Raw genomic sequence first — 18,479 nt, forward strand, 5'->3', positions numbered from 1 at the left:
TTAATGACTTGATTTTCTGAGGAATGCACAATAGCCTGAACAAGAGAGACATCCGTTTAGAATTTTCTGTTTAGAGCATGTGGCAAATTACATCTATTTCTATCTTTGAATTGCTTTTGTGCAAATAATTTGTCAATAGTTAATTTACATTGAAGCTAAAGGCAAACATAAAATATACAAAACAGCGCATGGACGTCGAACATGCCTGCAGAGTTACAGTACGAGGCCTTTGACTGTTTTTTGTAGCTTTTTCCTAGTATAAATGACTTTTCATTCAAAAATCAATTATGCATTTTTTTTTTACTTTTTTTTTTTTTTTACAGAAAACATGATGAATATGTCTGAGCAGCTGATGATGATGATGAGGCAGTGCTTTCCCATAGCTCTTTTTGACACAAATGATGACACCGGTTTGTGATGCTGAGAAGGATAATAATCGCCTCCCAGGCAACACCGCCGACATTAACTGTTGCGCTGAAATGCAACTTTCACTGGAAGAAATGTGAAAACTTGGTTGGAGGACAGTCAGGTCTGTAGTCATTGACACTGATAGCTTTTAAAGAATCCTAACGTTTTGATACAACTGATCATGTATCTCTGTAACCTGCGCTCCACCCAGGGGTTACAGATGAAAATGAGCTTTTAGGCCATATCTGGTTCAAGGTTTTGCACATTGTTCTTAACCAATGAACAAACAAATAAACAAAATAATTCCCAAACAGAAAAAACCAAAGACAGCCTTCTTAAAATACAAATGTTTACATATTTTACAGTCAATGAGGTCACATCCCTAGTTTTAAGTATCTGTGTTGTAGTGCAAAACCCAATCCCCGGCACTAGATGGCCCTGTCAGTCTACTCTGCACTCCAGTAAGGCGCCAAGCAATCTAGGCCAGCTAATCTGAAAATGGCCTTGCAAATTGATGGTTTATATAACAATCAATGCATTTAGCACCAAGGAGGATGGGCTGCAAATTCAATTTGAATGGACACAATGGCTGATATTTCATTTGGAGGCAGTAATGAAGGAGCTGCCATAGGCGAACGACTTAGTTGGCTGATGACTCAACAGGATACCACCGTGTTTTAAATGTTGGAGACTCTGAAGGGGCGCCAGATGTCTGAAGCTGGGTCCCACACTGCCTGGGCATCCGAAATATTGGCTGATTTTGGAAGTACAGGCGACACCAGAGTGTTTTCTAACTCTATAGTGGGGAGTGGGGAAGTCAAGGCACTAAACAAACAGACAGACGGTAGTTTATCAATGGAGCTACATATATATATACGGTATATAAAGACAGACAGACAGACAGACAGACAGACAGACAAATAGACAGATCGACTGAGCCAGCTATTTTGCACAACTAGCGCAACTTTTTTGAGATACAGCAAAGTCAAGTAGAACCAGACAGAGACGAGTGTAGACCCTAATCGAGACCAGCTGCATCCCACAGAGCGGGCCAACTGGGATCAACGGTGAGCTTCAACAGAGCCCGATCACGGCCATGTTCGTCATCGTGTCTGATCATCTGCTGCAGAGGTCACTACAGACACACACACACACACACACACACACACACACACACTTCCTGCTTTAAATCAAGCCGAGTGTCGCTTGCTGGGCCAGACCCGGCTCTGTGCGGGGAGACGTCCACATATCATTATGTTACATTCTGCAGCCGCAGCCGAGGAGGCGCAGGGATTGGATGCCGCCCTCGCTCTGCCAGAAAGCCGCGGTCTCGTCGAACCATCTTGGTTTTCCAAAAATACGGGTTGCCAGGGAGACGCGGAGCCGCAGGCAGAGCAGGGAGGGCTGAATGACACAGTTGGTTTCCAGTTCTGTGAGCTGATTACTGCTGGCTTTTTCCAACTGCCTGCCTACTCTTACAGTACAATCTACTTAATTGATCCTTCAAAACTTTTTCTTCTCTCATGGCTGAGTCAGTAAGACAGCGTGTCCCAAGCACACTCTAAAAATACTGTATGTGAGAATTACATAAAGGTGTTTGAATGAACATTCGTGTTATTAGTTAGAGAGGAAATATAAGTGAGATCTCTCCACAATGAAGGACATGGAACACTATTAGAAATCTTTCTTTCTTTCACGTAACTTATTGTTTTAGATATATTTGAATTCCCTTTGGATCAACTTGATGTATTTGATGTATGATTGTCTCTGTAATTCCACTTAGGGGGACTGATGGATTGAGCATTTTGATAGAGCTTTCATTGTGTACTTGTTTTGAGCCGTTTATCACCCTGCGTGTGTTGGATGGTTAACCACTCCTGTCACCAGTCATCAACCCATTGATGTAAAGTGTGGTTTCCCACTTTTAAACTGACAGATCCCACAAGGGAGGAAACGCTGTCTATTTCAGTAAATATGCAGCTTGGAGTCAATCTATTAATTCCAACATACTTCTGAATCAAAAGGTGCGCCATCTTTTTTCTCGGCAAGCCAATCAGAGGAGACTGGGCCTTTTTAGGGAGGTGGGCTTAAAGAGACAGGCGCTAAAATACAGCATATCAGACCGTCGGTGAATACAGGTATATATATTCAGACAGACAGCATATAAAAAATGATGTGTTTTTTGAATATTAAAGCATTTGAACATGCTCAATAAGAAACCAAAAACACGATGAACCTGAAAATGAGAATGAAATTTAATATAAACAGATGTGTTTTACATGACTATGATAATTAGGGATGGGCAATAATGCAAGTCAGATTGTGATGAATAAAACTTCTCAGTTTGAGTGGTACACAAGTTATATTGTGTGAAAAGACAACAATAAATCAGAAGATATTAACTAAGGCCAAATACAGACTGAAATATGTTTCCAAATTAGACATATTTAATTTTAAAACATTGTCATTTTGATGAAAGTTGAATGTATGGAGTTTTGAATATTTGAGGTGCATGGGTAATTAAAAGTAGTTTGATAATAATGCTAAGTTCCCTCCGTTCCAGTGCAAACCGAGGTATCAGCAGATTTGAGGCTTCATTATACAGATGCTGTATAAGACAGCACTGAGTGCATTCAGTGAATCACTGTCCTCGTACACTTATGTGGCGTACATGATTCATTTGCAACATTTTGGAGCAGTCAAGCTAAGAATATGCTAATTCACTTCTACTTTATGGCCGTTTATATAAAAAACAATACGCTGTGGAGGCCGCTGCTGTACTGATGCAGCGTGCGTCATCGTCTGTGAGGTCAGTGGCCTTCAGCGTCTCAGTAGAAATTCCCTGCATTCATTGTTCTTGCAGCATGGAGTGAATTTAACTCTCACTTCATACAGGATTCATGACAGCGGGCTGTAAATCGCAGTTCAAGCTATAGATGTGAGAAAGTTCATTCAGAGTTCAGAGTTTATTAAGATTTTATTTCAGTTTGAGCCTTAAGTGGAAATAGCTCCTTCAAACAAAAGGCTTTTTGATTGTTTTCATATCTTAGGGATTTCTAAATTGGCAGAAAAACACTAAATTCATCAATTTTGTCAGAGAATCAATGTAAATAAAGATGAAGCGCAAAGCGGTAAAAAGGTTAAAGCACTATGAGGTAGTATTTTTTAAATAAATCAACCTCTTTTCAACAAGACAGATTCTCATTTCCATTATAAAGCTATTCAGCTGCCATTTTCTCATAGTTTGTGTGGGTTGGGCATCGGACCAATCATGCAAAATCTGGAACAGGTGGTAACACCTGCAGCCTGTCAATCACATGCACAAGTTGGACTTGTTCTTCTTTCCAGAATATTTCAGGAGAAAAAGAAAAAAATATATTACAAAAGCAAAATATGAGCAAATAAAAGCAAAAGGTTATGTGAAATAAACTTGAACTGACATAAACCTCTAAGGAAGCAAGATATTTTTCCACATATTTCTTCTTCTTAGTATAAAGTACTCCCTTGTTTTGAAAGGTCGCAATAAAAGTTTGGTCTTTGCTTCCTTTACACAAAGTGACGCTTGTGGCCGGCTTGAATTCTCATCAGTCGAAATGTACTAAAAGGAAAATAAAAAGTATCCAGCAAACAGAAAGTTTACTTTTTATGAGATTTTCCTACAGCAGCAACGTTTACCGTAGAGTATGTTGGAGAACAGCTCAAAGTAACAGCAAATGCACTCTGAAAGAGCAAAACATTACCTCCAGTCCTGTGTTACGTGTCAGTTTTGGCGGCTCGTCGTTGACTGGTGTGACAGTCACCGAGATGGTGATGGGGAGGCTCCGGCGCTCAATCTCATAAGCCGAGGCAGAGAGTGTAAAACTGTCCTCCTTGCTCTCGGTGCTGTCATGCATGTAGTAGACGTGTCCAAGTTTCAGCTGGGGAAGATAAAAAAAAAAGAAAAAGATCCAGTTGTCACTCCATTCTGAATCAGACCTGAATGGTAGGAAACGACATGAAATAGGCAGAGGCTGGTTGGGCCTAAAAGTTGGAATAAAATGTTACAGTTTCTCTAAGGCAACACTGCTTTAGAGAAACCACAAAGCCATCCTGGTTTACCTGAAGAAACCCAAATTCATGACATTCAAATTCTTAAATTCTCAATTTGATTCTAAATATTTTGGTGCATAATATCTTCTCAGATAGCTGTCCATCCCCTGACACAGGTACTCAAATAATTCTACTCATAATAGTCATTTTACTAATTATCTGGTGTGCTACTCAGCCTGTAAAAACATAATGTGTAATATCTTTTGTGGCTCTGGGGGATCTTATTATTTCAGCTGTGTTTTGGAGACTACAAATTTTATAAACATTTTAAAAAACTGCGTTACAGAGTGGAGTTTGAGACGTGGGCGTTTACTAGACAGGGAGAATCTAACAATAATATGCCGTTGGGACTAAAACCCTGAATATTTTATAAATCTGTGTCTTGTTAATCCTCTAACTTTACAGAAAGCAGAAAATTCCCATTGTTATCCCTTTCTATCCCTTATTATCTCCATATACAGTACATGTGGATTATTCTTTAAAGCAAAAGTTGATTTACTCAAATTGTTAACTGGCCTAATCTTCATCTTTTAGGTTATTCCAACAGTGAGAAACATCCATTTCATTTAGAATAACAAAACAGGAATGTGAGACGGTATGTAAATATGAAGTTAGATGAAAATTAGCCAAGAGACAATTAGCCTAGCTTAGCATAAAGATGAGTCTTTTCTTGCCCAGTTTTTCATAGGGATTAAACAAACAGGATATGATGTGTCTTTGAACTTCAGGGGTGCTGGTGGGTGGATTTCTTTTTGGACCAGCCCGCTCTCACCAAATGGTCTATGAATGACACGACAATTTGTCAGTTAGCATGCAATGACAACGCCATGCATACGCGTGAATGTGCTATGCTCAGAGCAAGTGACGCAGTATGGACAGTGAGAAAGACTAATTATGATGGTGGAAGGAAAAGACTATAATACCATGCTATTTATACGCCTTCCCTTGGTTGTTTGGACAGAGACAGGCTAGCTGTTTCAGCCCGTTTATAGTCTTTGTGCTAAGCTAAGCTAACTGTCTCCTGACTATCGCCTAGTATTTAACAGACATATCCCAAATTGTCAAACAATTCCTCTCTTTGTATTTAGGAGATGAGAAAACATAGTGCCGTTTATGTTCCTACAGACCTTTATTTCTGTACAGTAAACACAATATCCTTTGTTGCCCTAGACAGATAATATATGTTTTCAAAGTTTTGAGATGAAGGCTATAATCAGGTTTTACAGTCTGGCAGCAGCACATGAACAAGGAGACATCTCACATGTGGGACAAAACCTTGAGGGGAACCAGATGCACAAAAGAATCAGTCATCCTGTGTCAAGTGAGCTGGACGGAAAACAGCACCTGCGGCCGAGCCAAGCCAACTCTGTTGACTTTCTGCACGCAGAAGAGAAATCCCAGCACCCAGCACCCTGAGTTCTTGTTCCTCAATCCTGTAGTCCTATCTGGATCAAATAATCTGCATATGTACCATTTTAATCTGACAAATGTACAGAGACTCCGGATACATCTCTGCAAAGAGGACAGTTGGAACTTTGTCTTGACAAAAGCCGGTCAGCTGCTGTGAATTTGAGGGACCCGCTTCAGAGAGCAGGAAGTGCCAAATGGATCCCATATGACGGGCATCCTTCTGGAATAACAACCCCCATCATCATTACTGATCGGGGAAAGTCAGCGAGACAATCAGTCTGCTTGCTAGGGCAATAAACAGTGGGTGGCTGCTGGACATATGGCAACATATTTTTTTTTTTTCCAGTTTTGATTGATGTAAAAGGCTCTGTGTGTCCACTGTATTTAAAAAAAAAGAAAAATATAAACCGTAGAGGACCGAAAACATTTTGTACTTTGCGAAAATGAAAGTTGCCTGTGTGGACTTTAATAGGTTTCCACAGATGTAAGACCTAATTGAGAGCCGATGGAGAGCTGAACCTGATTAAAGCGAAGGTGTATCGGAGCAAAGTGTTTCAGATCTTCCATATTTCCACAAGTTGGATCCCACTCAACATTGTCATATGTTACTGAATGTGTTCATGCCTTGATTGTTCAAAGCAGGAGTAAATCCTAGTCAGCGCTGTGGGATTAAAAAAAAAAAAAAGCCTGACTTTGTGTGACACAGATTCTATGCTAATGTGACACATCTGGACCACATGGCTCATACAGTGAGCGACCAACATTCATGTGGTTGGTGTTCATGTCGACACTCTCCAACACTCTCGGTTTTTCTCACTGAACAGCCACGATGTTACTGTACACTTACATAACCTCAGTGAACTACCCAAGCTAGTGACTTTATCGCAAAATTACAACACACACTAGTTAGTCCAGTGTGTTCAAACAGCATTAAACCGAGGGAAAAAAAAAAAACCCTTCAACACAAAAAAGCGCACACACACACACACACACACACACACACACACACACACACACACACACGACTTTAATTTTGAAACAATTACTGTCTGGTTTAAATGCTCCACTGACTGAGGATTGGACATTTGTTCTTCAATGTGGTACTCATTTGGGAGAACAGACTGTGTTCCATTCTTTGAGTCTAACATTAAAAGGAAACAGGAAAACACATCGCAGCAAACGGTCTCTGTGACATTTCCGTAGTGGCATATGATATCTGTGCAACCGTTGCTACGCAGTAGACCCATTTGAGTTACACATTGGGTTCTTTGAGAGACACTGTGAGCGAGTCTGGCAGTAGCAAAGCGCGGGACGCTAGTGTGCACTCATATATTATGATAGGAATATACCGGGCCAGTTTATTTTGGCTCCAGGCGGTCCAAAGGCATCGTCAGTTTTTCCACAATGCTTCGGCAAAGCAGAGAGGAGTAGAGGGAGACCGGGGATAGATGCAGGAGCTATAAGACATGTCTCTAACTAGCTCCGGTAAACTATGTGGTCCATTCAGAATGCATGAGTTTTTCTTTTTCAAGGGTCACTATACTCATGCATTTTTTATATTTTCCTAAAGCTGGGGCCTCCAAACCACAGAGAGCGACCAGATAGCTGTGCTGCAGCAGCTTCATGTGTCTCCCTCCTCTTTCTGTCTGCTGCAGCAGCACAACAAATCCGAAACAGCACCGAGAAGCAACCGGGGGGAAGTTTAATGGGTGAAGCCTTGCTGTGGTAATCCTGCTGAACAGCCACCGTGATCTAGTCGAGAGAGGGAGATGGTGTACTCCCCGGAGTCATTAAGACGCGATGAAATGTGGATTATTACGTATTTTGGGGGTGTTCCGGGAAAGATTTTGGTCCCAGACTGACAAAAATATAAGAATCGCCACATTTCCACGATTCATGTACTTTGAAGAAATGATTAATCAAATCACTTAATCCCTAAAAACTTTAGCTAGATTCAAGGTTGTACACATATGTTAACAATTTGGTGAAACCAACCATTTGGTAAATAAAAAGCTCTGTGTTTTCTTTTACGAGGTTCTGCCCACAAGCTGGGCAAAAAAAAAAAAAAAAAAAAAGTCTTCAAATGGAACCTCAAAACCAGGAAACCAAATGACCCCCCCCCCCCCCCCACACACACACACACACAATTCTAGACGATTTAAGGTTATCATATTTCTCTATGCTTTGCTGGTACGTCAAAAATATCCCCGACAAATTTAATGGATTTATGTAAAATAATACATGCATGCACAAAAAATAGTGTGCTTCAAAAATATACATAAAAACGAGAAGAGCTGGATCAATGACCTTCCTCATTATAGCGATGAATCAAGCCAATAACATAGCATAGAATAGCATGCGAGCAATGAAACTTAACCTGACTGTTGATTTATAAACTTTGAGAGGTAGTGAGGGAAGTGATCATACAAAAGTTTGAACCAAAGGTGCAAGAGAAAAATAGAGTGTTGTTTGAATGAGGAGCCCGGGAGATGCGATTGTTTAGAGATCGTTGGTGACATTTTTTGTTGGAATATGTATCTGAAGTCCTAATTTTCTCTCCTCATATCACTACGTACCTCTTCCCATGTAAAGTAAGTCAGTTCGTCTCCATCAAGGTAGCGGATCTCCCCGTGTTGTGGCGCCTCTTCCACAAGAAAGTCGATGTTGGCCGAGGTGTAAAAGGGATGTGAGATGTTAACAATCTCGGCGTTAATTGCCCTGCTGAGGCCTTCCTTCACTGTAAAGTTGAAGGTCTGGATGGGGATGAGCTGTGGCACGATATTCACAGAGATGTGCAGGTCCTCCACTGAAGTAAAACCGTTGCTGACGTCAACTGTGAAGACGTCATTGCCCTGAATGAGATGGATGTTCAAATAAGTTATTGATACACTAAAAATAGACTTTGTGCCTTAGATTCATCAGAGGCTGAGGTTGTTTTTGTCTGATTTTACTATTGGCGTGAATATGAAAAAGAACAAGCTGCCACATCTGATTTACTATGCTGCAGCAGAAATAAATGATATGACAATAAACCTGGATGGATGCAGACACATAGAGAATGCGCCCCTGATCAATGTCCTCTTGAGTGAAGGAGTGGATGTAGCTGAGGACAGGCGAGGCTGTGCTCTCCGAGCTGTTTGTGAGTTTGACCACGTGGCCGAGACGAGGAGGCTCTTTAATGGTGAACACCATTTCTGTCGGAGGAATATCAGCTTGATCCACCTAAAAGGCAAAAAGTACGTACTGTTAATTTATAATCTAATCTCTAAATATTTCATGTCCTTTTTTTTGTGTGTAATGACCATCTAAAAGTGATTTGTGTGAAGTGCAAAGATTAAGCTTTCTGGCCAATTAACGATGCAGCATACATACTAAAATTGTTTGACTTTTTAAGTGCGGTGATGATAGTCGCTGCTGTCCCCCAACACAATGCATCATGGAAATAGAGGAACTGCTCACAGCTGACAAGAATGCCAGAAGGACAACTACACCAGTCAGTATAACAAATCGACTATAATAAAACAAAAGTTTTCATTTGGCCGTGGTGTTTCAAATAGACATCTGGAGTTGGATAGCTTTTCTTACTTCCTTTTAGTACAGGAACCGTATTTCAAGTTAATATTAGTGCACTACATTAATTTGTTGTATATTATTTATCAATATACGGTAAACTTTAGTGCAGTTAATACCTGATGGTAAAAGTAAAGCATATCGTATCTAATTAGAACACTGTGACTGTGTGAAACTTTAAAATAATACAGTTTTTGACATTTGGCAACATTTAAAGTCATGCTGGAGATTTACGCGCAGGCAGATTTATGGTTATCCCACTGAGAAGACTTAATAAACTCTCTGGAGCCTGAAGCAGGGGAGTGTTTAGCAGCCATGCTGGCATTTGAGAAGATCATACTACCATTCTATCAAGGATTTGTTCAATACATATTTCAGGAGCATGTGTACTAGGTGTCTAGATTCTTCCCCTGTCAATACTGCAGATCGTGTGCACTTTGGTGAAATGAAAGTTTAAAAGAAAGAAGTCAAGATATATAGAGAGAATGTCTTATGAATGGGCCGCCAATTTAAACCTCATTAATTGCATTCAAGATGAAGTGCGGGCAGGCTCATCTTATAAATTACAGTGGGCTTCAGGAAGCTCCTCAGGGGATACTTAGTGCTCTGTTTTCCACACTTAATAGACTGTAATTTAGTACATAAACTAGATTAAAAGCAGCAACTGCACAGTCATATTTAGCCCTGCTTTCATGTGGTTATAATGTAGATTAGAGACAGGGTTACAAAACAGGGCAGTATGCTTGAATGACTCTTGCGAAAGATCTATTTCACAAACAGAAAATAAACTTGAAAAAGGACAAAGACAATCTCTCACAAAATCACTGCCAAGTTGTATAAATATTGAATGCTGTCTTGATGAATAAAAACAAATGTGTGCTTTATAGATTCAATATCAGCCAAGCAAATTAATAGTAATTTTGTGATCTGTAGCTCTCAAGCACATCTTCCAGTTAGTGTAAACAAATCACTATTGCTCAACATACTGCAATGAGTCAGTTAACATTACCTTGAGATTATCCTGGTTGATGATGGTGTGCTCTCCCTCATAGGAAATGATGACCTCATTGGTTATCACCTCAGGCTCATAGAGGTAACCTTGCTTGAATATTTTAATCCTGAATGTGCCTTCTTCAGAATGTCCTCTTGCTTGGACGGCGAAGCTGAAGGAGTCCTTGGATCTAAGACTTTCATAACTATGCTCATAAGAGACAACGCCCTTTTTCAGGTCCTCCTGGGTGAACTCTGCAGCCTCAATCCCACTCACGATAATCCTGCCGTCGTTGGGTGGCGATGTGACCTGGAACTTGATCTCACTGTCGTCTCTGATGTCCATGTTAGAGTCAGCGCTCAACAGGGTGGTGTTAAGGGTCTTGGTGCTTCCATGGTCGATGACAATGATTGTGTTGTTTACTACTTGGAGGTAGGGCTCACCTGCCTGGATCTCAAGCAGCGCGGTGGTCTTGTGGAAGCCATCTGACACCTGCAGGGAGAATCGCTCCCGGTCTGCTCCGTGGTGAATGAAGAGGATGTTCTTTTCTCGCAGGTCGGCTTGTGTGAAACGGAACAGGGGCTGTGAGGGATTAGATGTTGAGACGATGTTGCCTGAGAGTATTCCTTCACGAGCGTAGACAATTTGGGTGTCATTGAAATCTGAGTCGTCGTCTTTAAACTGGATGACATCAGTTGTTAGCAAACGCTGACCGTGGCGGACTATATTGAAGACTTTGTCCACAACCCTCACAGGAGCATGCTCATTCTTGGATTGGATGGATATTTTGAAAACTCCAAACGCTGCTTCCTCGTTGCCATTTTCCGCTCCTTGATCAAATGCTGAAAAAAGGAACTCATCACTGCTTGTCTTAGAGCCATCATGCTTGTAAATAAGCCTTTCAAACTGGAGGTCTTCGTTGCTAAATACTCTTATCGCCCCCTCAAATCTAGGCTGCCCGGATGGGGAGTCCCTAATGAGTCGCCCATACTTTGGCTCTTGTGTGACGCGGTACGTAAAATCTGTAGAACTTGGAGAATGTACCCAAAGATAGTTTTTGTTCAGAGTATTCTCACCGCCCTGCAAGACAACCAGCCTCTCATTAGTCAAAACAGGAGCATCGGCATTGGAGAGGATGGTAATTGGAAAGGTGTATAGAGGGGAGTACTGATCATCAGCAAGGACTCTGAACTGGAACTGGTCTGTACTATCCACAGCTCTTTGAACACGCACACTGTAGCTAATAGTACTGTCCAAAATGTCCTTCTGTGTGAAGATGTCCCCCTCATTCAACTCTCTGTCTGACAACTTGAGACTACCGAGTGTTGGAGGCTTGACAAGGATGTATTTTACAGTTTGTGGATCTGAGCTTTTCCCTCTTACTTCGGCTTGAAGCTCTGTGAGTCCGATTGTTTGCTCTTCACCTGACTCCATCTCTAGTGGAACCAAGGTAGAAACTTTCACTTGTGCAGGAACGATCTTGACCAAAAAGGTGTGGTTCCAGACGGAGAACTGCCCCAGGTGGACGTTGAATTGAATCCGCTCAGTTACAATATCTTCCTGGTCAGTCGAGTCTGTGCTGACATATCTAAGGTGGTCTTGATCCAGATCAAATTGATGGAAAGTTGTAACCTGCTTGTACATTCCATCACTTGTCTTGATCTGTAGTTCTCCAAATATTAAAGGTTGTGTAATGTTATACATAATATCTCCATTACGAGGATGAGCGATGACAGCCAGATTTTGAACACCAATGGAGGTGTTGCTTCCTTGAGACAAGAGAAGGCCGGTGTTGGTGACAACAGTCATATGTGGCGGTGTCACAGATAACGTAAAAGTAGTTGAATGGCTTACTGACTGTCCATCAGACACCTCCAAGGTAATTCCAGTAGCTCTACCCCCTCTGTGTATGAAATAGATATTTCCATCTTTTAATTCCCTGCAAGTGAACTCTGAAATGCTTCTTCCTGGCTGCTGACCGTTTTCTAAGTAACCAACTTCCATGGAAGGCTCTGCGATCACAGTTACTACTAATTCATCACAGCGGGTGTCAGAATCTGTGATTTTAATAAGGCCGGGATTTAAACGAGTTCTGCCGTTTTCTGTGATGGCGATTTCTCCTCCACCAAGTTGTGGTATATCGTTGACGGGAAGAATTTCAACTGGGAGGACATACTCCTGAGGAGTCTTTAAACATTCTGGAAGGTAGCTGTTACTTTCAGCAACCACCTGCAGCTGGACTTGATCTGCATGCCTTTCATTTCCATCATGCATGTATTTAATTTTCTTATTGATGACATCGAGAAGAGTGAACTTTTGTGTGCGTTTTGTATTTGTGTTTATGTCAAGCAAACCATACCAGGGATCGTTCTGGATAGTAAAGATTATCTGAGATTGACGCATTCCTGCTGCACTGAGGTCAAATGTAGGATTTAGGTTGTTGATAAAAACTATAGCTTCCCCACCTTCGGGCACAAGCAATGGGGTGACATCAAGAAGTTTTGTGACATTTTTGAAAATCTCTGGCGTGTCATCTGTTGGGTAGCAATGCTGGTCGTTGATGTCCATATCAACATATCGGATGCGAACAGGTGGAGAAGTTGTAGTTGCGTCTGTGTCATAGTAACTTGAGTAGTCATATTCCTCTCCTTCACATTTAACATGAACATCTTTGGTCACCAAAGCGTCCTGCAGGCTTCGATCTTTCTGATTTACTTTGATTTCTCCCAAACAACCAATGAAGGATTCTGCTGTCATTTCTTCTTCTGCACGATTTAAGGACCCGCTCTCACGAAAGACCTCCTTCATTTTCTCCTGTATGCCTCCTAGATACAAGTTTCCAACCAATTCCAAATTTTGTGATGAGTCAAGAGGAAGGGAGGAAGACTGGCTATCTACATTCAGGACAAAAGAATCCTGACTGACTTGAACCTTAACTCTATGCCACTGATCATCATCCAGCTGCACCTGGGCATTCTCCAGTACCTTCAAGCCACTGCCGAGGTCCAGCATGCCTTTGAGATAGCCTTTCACAACACCAACAGCAATAAAATCGGACTCTCGGCCAGGGTGGAAAACAAGTAACGCGTCCTCAATGGTGGTTTTCATTAGGATTTCTAAGACCCTTGGAGCACCACTAGCCCCGCTCCAGGTAGGAAAGGACACAAAGGAATCAGGGGTGCTGAAACTAGTTGCCTCCCCATCACCAGCCTCAAACTCACTGCTGCAGGATTCCTTTGTGTCGTGGCATTGTTTAAACGCCGTGCTAAGAATATCAAACTGGTGGGACTCAAATTTGACTTGAGTCATGCAGCCGCGGAAAGGGGGAATGGCATTGCTGAGGTAGGGAGCATCCAGGACTCCGGTTCCTCCAAGCCAAATGCCCGTGTCGATATTGAGCTGTTCGCTGTCGTCATCAACAGGAACATATGTTGGGAAGAGCTCATCAATTGTCATGGTGAGTTTGCCATCGTGCAGCGCGAGGGAGATTTTGTGGTCCAGAAGGTTGTTCAGCTGCACTCCTTGGGATGAGGACAGTGTCACCTCACCAGCCCCCATGTTCATCCGTGCCTGAGGGAAAACAACAACATTGAATGTATTATATTAAACTTACAATACAGTTCAGGTTGTGCGCATGCAAATTGGGGTACGTTATTGGTGAGTATTTGTTCATTGTCTAACAAATTGGCAGCACATGGATGCCTTCCCTACTATGGATGTACACTACAAGTTTGTTCAGTCCTGTCATTATTTACTCTGAGAAACTCTCTCTTGAATGCACTTGAATTTAAGCTTTATTTTATTGCTATGTTAACTAACATTTATGATGCAGTGTATCTATGTGTTGACTAAGCTACATTTTAAAAATGAACTATCTGTAAGAAGTTTTAATGACATCAGATATCTGCGTTTTGCTTAAATAAAGTTAAATGACATAATTCTTACACATGCAAGACAGATAAGGATATTCAATTCTTATAAGACTATTTGCTGAGAGCATCTCATATCACTCTTCAGTAACAGAATGAAGAAAACTACGAAAGGTAATATTTCCTTTTATTACACATACCCTGAGATTTCACCTCATGAAATTGCAGAGCTACTGTGCTTTCTGGGGAAAATCAATATAAATCTCTGTGATAGCACACCTGATGCTAATTCTGCTGCTTTTCACTGCTGTCAAACAAGTAATTATAGACGTAAAATGTCACGGTTCTCAATCCAGCCGTACAACTAGAGAAGGTAACAGAACAATCAAATCAGTTCTGTTTGTTTTCAGAATGGCACCTCTGAAATGTGTTGTAGTCTTGAAGCTGAATGGCTCTCAAAACAACATTTAATGTCACACTCTTTACAATTTATCATACAGCTTTGAAATGCATTAGAAATTGATATTTTGCCCAAAAGTGAGTAACTGGTGGTGACTTTGGATATTATTGCAGTGAATGAATTGATAGGTTATTAGCCAACTGAAATGTTTATTTGTATTCATTATTATTATTATCATATTGTTATGTATTGAACATTTTCCCTGCTTTATAAAATGCATCACCAAAACAACACAGAACAAGATGCTATATTCCTCTTGCACTGGTAAATGCATAATAATGAATTATAATGATGATGGTTTGCTTTGACATTCATGAATTTACTTACATATTTAGCCAAAATGTAATGTAATACATCTGTATGCAAACTAACACTGTATGTGTTTTTCAACCTATTATATAAGTAACACTAATTCCATTCCTCATACTTGCTTTTCCTGTGGAAAAAAGTAGGCAGCCAAATGACTCACCTTTTTTTTTTTTTTTAGAATCAACACAAATCTGTTTGTGTATCTGAGGCCATCAAACTATTTTTTTCAAGTTATGCAGGCTTTGGAAGGAGTTGTTGTAGCCCAAAAAGACAGCCGTTGTTGATTTACCTCCTCTAATTAACAAATTCAGTGATTATATGTTAGCTTCTATTTCATTTTCATTCAAGTCCTTTACAAAGTGATGCGAACCGTGCTCATACAATCTCATGTTTCCAGATTCTATGTCATTTTCTTCTTTCTTTGGGACAGTGTCTAAACATATTACGGCCTCCGCCCCAGCTTGATAAGTCATTCACCTGTACTTTCCCGTTTTGGAGCTCAAGAAACAGGTAATCCTCCATTCCTGCAGCCAGAAACAGCAGCCCACTTCGCCGACTCGTCTTGATCTGTAGTGACAGGTGGAAGGTGGAGACATCTTGGAAGGCTTGTAAACTGCAGTGGCTGTCCCCAAAGTAGGATTCTGCGAAGAGTGAAAATAGAATATAAAGATAAGAAAGAGGCGTCTTGTCGGCTTAGAAGTCAAAGGCATGCTGCATATCTGCAACAATTTTGTGATTTTAACTGTATGTCGCCCCACACACACATATTCCCTTTGACTGTGCACTTTTTAATAGAGACAATAATGACACTTTTGTCCGTTTGCCATTTCAAAATAAAATAGTCTAATCTCACAATTTGCATTCTCGACACTCGGGGCAACATGTATCGCTACATTGGGATAACATAAAGATAACATGCATAAGGAGATAAATACCCATCCTATACTGCTGGATGGCAACTCTGTGAATTCTAATGTGGCAGTTTGGAGAAACTAATTACTGTATATGAGCATTTTCCTGAGTGTCACATTACAGTGCAACTTGCTCAGGACTGATTTCTATATTATCAGGTGGCCTCCAGCTGCTCCTGGATGAAGAGGAGCTCCTCTGGCCTCAAAGGGATTCACTCACTGAGACATCAGTCATTACCCCTGCGGAGGTTTTCCGGGCATATAGAGTCTTGGGGCGCAGGATTTCCCAGGCTTGAGCTGTCTCGTTTCCAATGATATGCTAATTCAGCCACCTGCCTCGGACTGTGCTCTCCGAGGCCCTCGACAAAATGTAAACCACGAAGGAAGTCAATTATTTCCCAGTGCACATGCTCTGAAATTAAACTGGACCACCTCCAAGACCCCATTTCCTCAGCATTGGTTTTTCCATGGCCCCAGCCAAGAGATATCGAAAAAGGGCTTTCCATTAGCCACCCACTCGCCCTCACAAGGGACAAGACACAGAAAGTCATTGGAACGCAGCGAAGAAGGCAGTCTTCGGATCACAAAATGCAAACGCTTTAATAGTAAAGCGGAGACATTGCTGTGTCAAAGTTACAACATTCCTATGAGAACACGTGGACCAAAATGCTCCCTCAAAATCAACAGTAGCGTCCATTAGCCTAGCAGGGCGGTGGGCTTAATGCCATGCAGCAAAATAATCTCCCAGAATAACTTCTCAGACATGACTGAGTCAGAGAAAATAAGGCACCCAAACACTCCCATTCATAGCTATAAATGGAAAAGGTATTTCCTCAAGAGTCTGTTGGCCAGTGTCCGCGCGAGAACAAATGTGTGTATGCGTGTGCCTTTAAAGGGCAGCTTGTGTCTGCGTTGCATCTACATTAATGCCACGCTGCCGACCTCAAAACACCGAAGGGTGCGTTCGTTCTTTGGTTTCTCTTCTTGTAAATGAACCCCTCCAGATCCGCAACAAACACGGGAAATGTGAACAACGACAACCATTTTGATGTCGGCGAGGACGAACGCCATGCTTTTATCATGGTGCCTTTCGTGATTTCACTAAGAGGCATTTGCTTTTGCTCCCAAGGCTGCTCTGTCATGAACAAAGACAGTGATGAACGGTCTCAGCGCCCGGCCAGATACACAGAGACATTTGATTACACTGCTGCACAGCACCGGTCTCCTGTGGCCAGAGACACGCCACGCTGGTGGCTCTTAGAAATAAATATCACAGGAAATAGTTTTTGACATTATATCACATTTTGCAAGCCATATAGCGTGAATTCTAACAAATTACCGTAAAGACATTGGAAAACACTATTAAAACTACAGCCATGAGATGTTTCCTGGTAATTCAAAACGAGAATTGAGATGAACATGCAAATATCATTTGTATTACTGAATCAGATGGAATTATCACAGTCACACATCATACATTTTCAAAAATGTCACTTTTCGGAGGCTATTGTCGTTAGCTGTTACTGACTGTGCTCCAGGCTATTATGCTACTGTTCAGAGAGTTTCGAGTAAGGCTAAAGTATTCCAAATGAAAGACTAGTGCTAATTGCACAGGAGCCTTCAGGCTGAAACTGAAAAATGGGGGAACAGAATCTTTTCTTACAGGCAATTGCATTAACAAAGAAAATCGCAATGAGCTCCATGGTTCTTAAACCCGAGCTTTTGTTGGATTGTTCACTGAGCATGGGGATAAAAAGCTGAAGGAGAGAGCGATGCCAAGACAATTCTGCCTAGGGATTTTCTGGTTCAAATTCAGCTCGCTGCTGTTGCCTTCAGGAAAAAAGGAGCACATTTTCTAATGATACACACAATAGCTTCACTCTCTGCAGTGTACCTGGACCTGGAATTCATTAGTTCCCCAGCTAAGCTGTATAAAGCTCTGTATAGAACAGGCTTCATGTGGGGAAAGCACATTTTAAATATCTGTAGAAATGCTCTTCCTTTTGTCTCTGCGCTCTTGCTTAAACCTTTTTTCTGCCTTCACCCAGGTATGCAAAAAAGTTACTCATACCTACAGATTGAAGGAAAAACATAATCTTGAAGGGCTTTTGAGAATGTGCATCACACGACTCCTGTTGTCTCTCCTGCAACATAACACTCAGCTGTATTGTCCATCTTTCAGGGGCTGGGTGTAGATGGGATCTAGCCGAGGTGATTCCGCTGACAAGGCATCATTATCTGTAAAGGATCATCCCTGTTCCCGGAGAGAGTGTAAGCTGGAGCTGTGAAGCTGCTGCGACACTTTGGTGTCAGTCTCTGTGTGGAGGTTTAACCACCAAAGAAGACAGTCTCTGATGCCCTTTAGCTACCACACCCCTCCTCACAACTACTTTATTGTGCGTCAAGCAGAATCCTGGTCTCAGGCCAATGCAGATGGCTATAATTTGATGACTGACTGCGCT

At 41.4% G+C, this 18,479-nt stretch overlaps 1 protein-coding gene across 1 annotated transcript in view; it reads right to left on the reverse strand.

Moving 5' to 3' along the window:
• cspg4 (chondroitin sulfate proteoglycan 4) overlaps positions 1 to 18,479 on the reverse strand; it is a 66,740-nt gene that overhangs the window by 14,636 nt on the left and 33,625 nt on the right. Inside the window, exons 2-6 of the mRNA XM_068723696.1 lie at positions 15,584 to 15,747; positions 10,487 to 14,038; positions 8,941 to 9,129; positions 8,484 to 8,759; positions 4,149 to 4,325 (exon numbers count right to left, since the gene is read on the reverse strand). Coding sequence (XP_068579797.1) covers positions 4,149 to 4,325; positions 8,484 to 8,759; positions 8,941 to 9,129; positions 10,487 to 14,038; positions 15,584 to 15,747 — 4,358 coding nt within the window. The remainder of the gene's footprint in view (positions 1 to 4,148; positions 4,326 to 8,483; positions 8,760 to 8,940; positions 9,130 to 10,486; positions 14,039 to 15,583; positions 15,748 to 18,479) is intronic.

This window comes from Cebidichthys violaceus, unplaced genomic scaffold, assembly GCF_023349555.1.
Source record: "Cebidichthys violaceus isolate CVI_PGR_0920_01 unplaced genomic scaffold, fCebVio1.0.p SCAF_3, whole genome shotgun sequence".
NCBI classification, from domain to species: Eukaryota; Metazoa; Chordata; class Actinopteri; order Perciformes; family Stichaeidae; genus Cebidichthys; species Cebidichthys violaceus.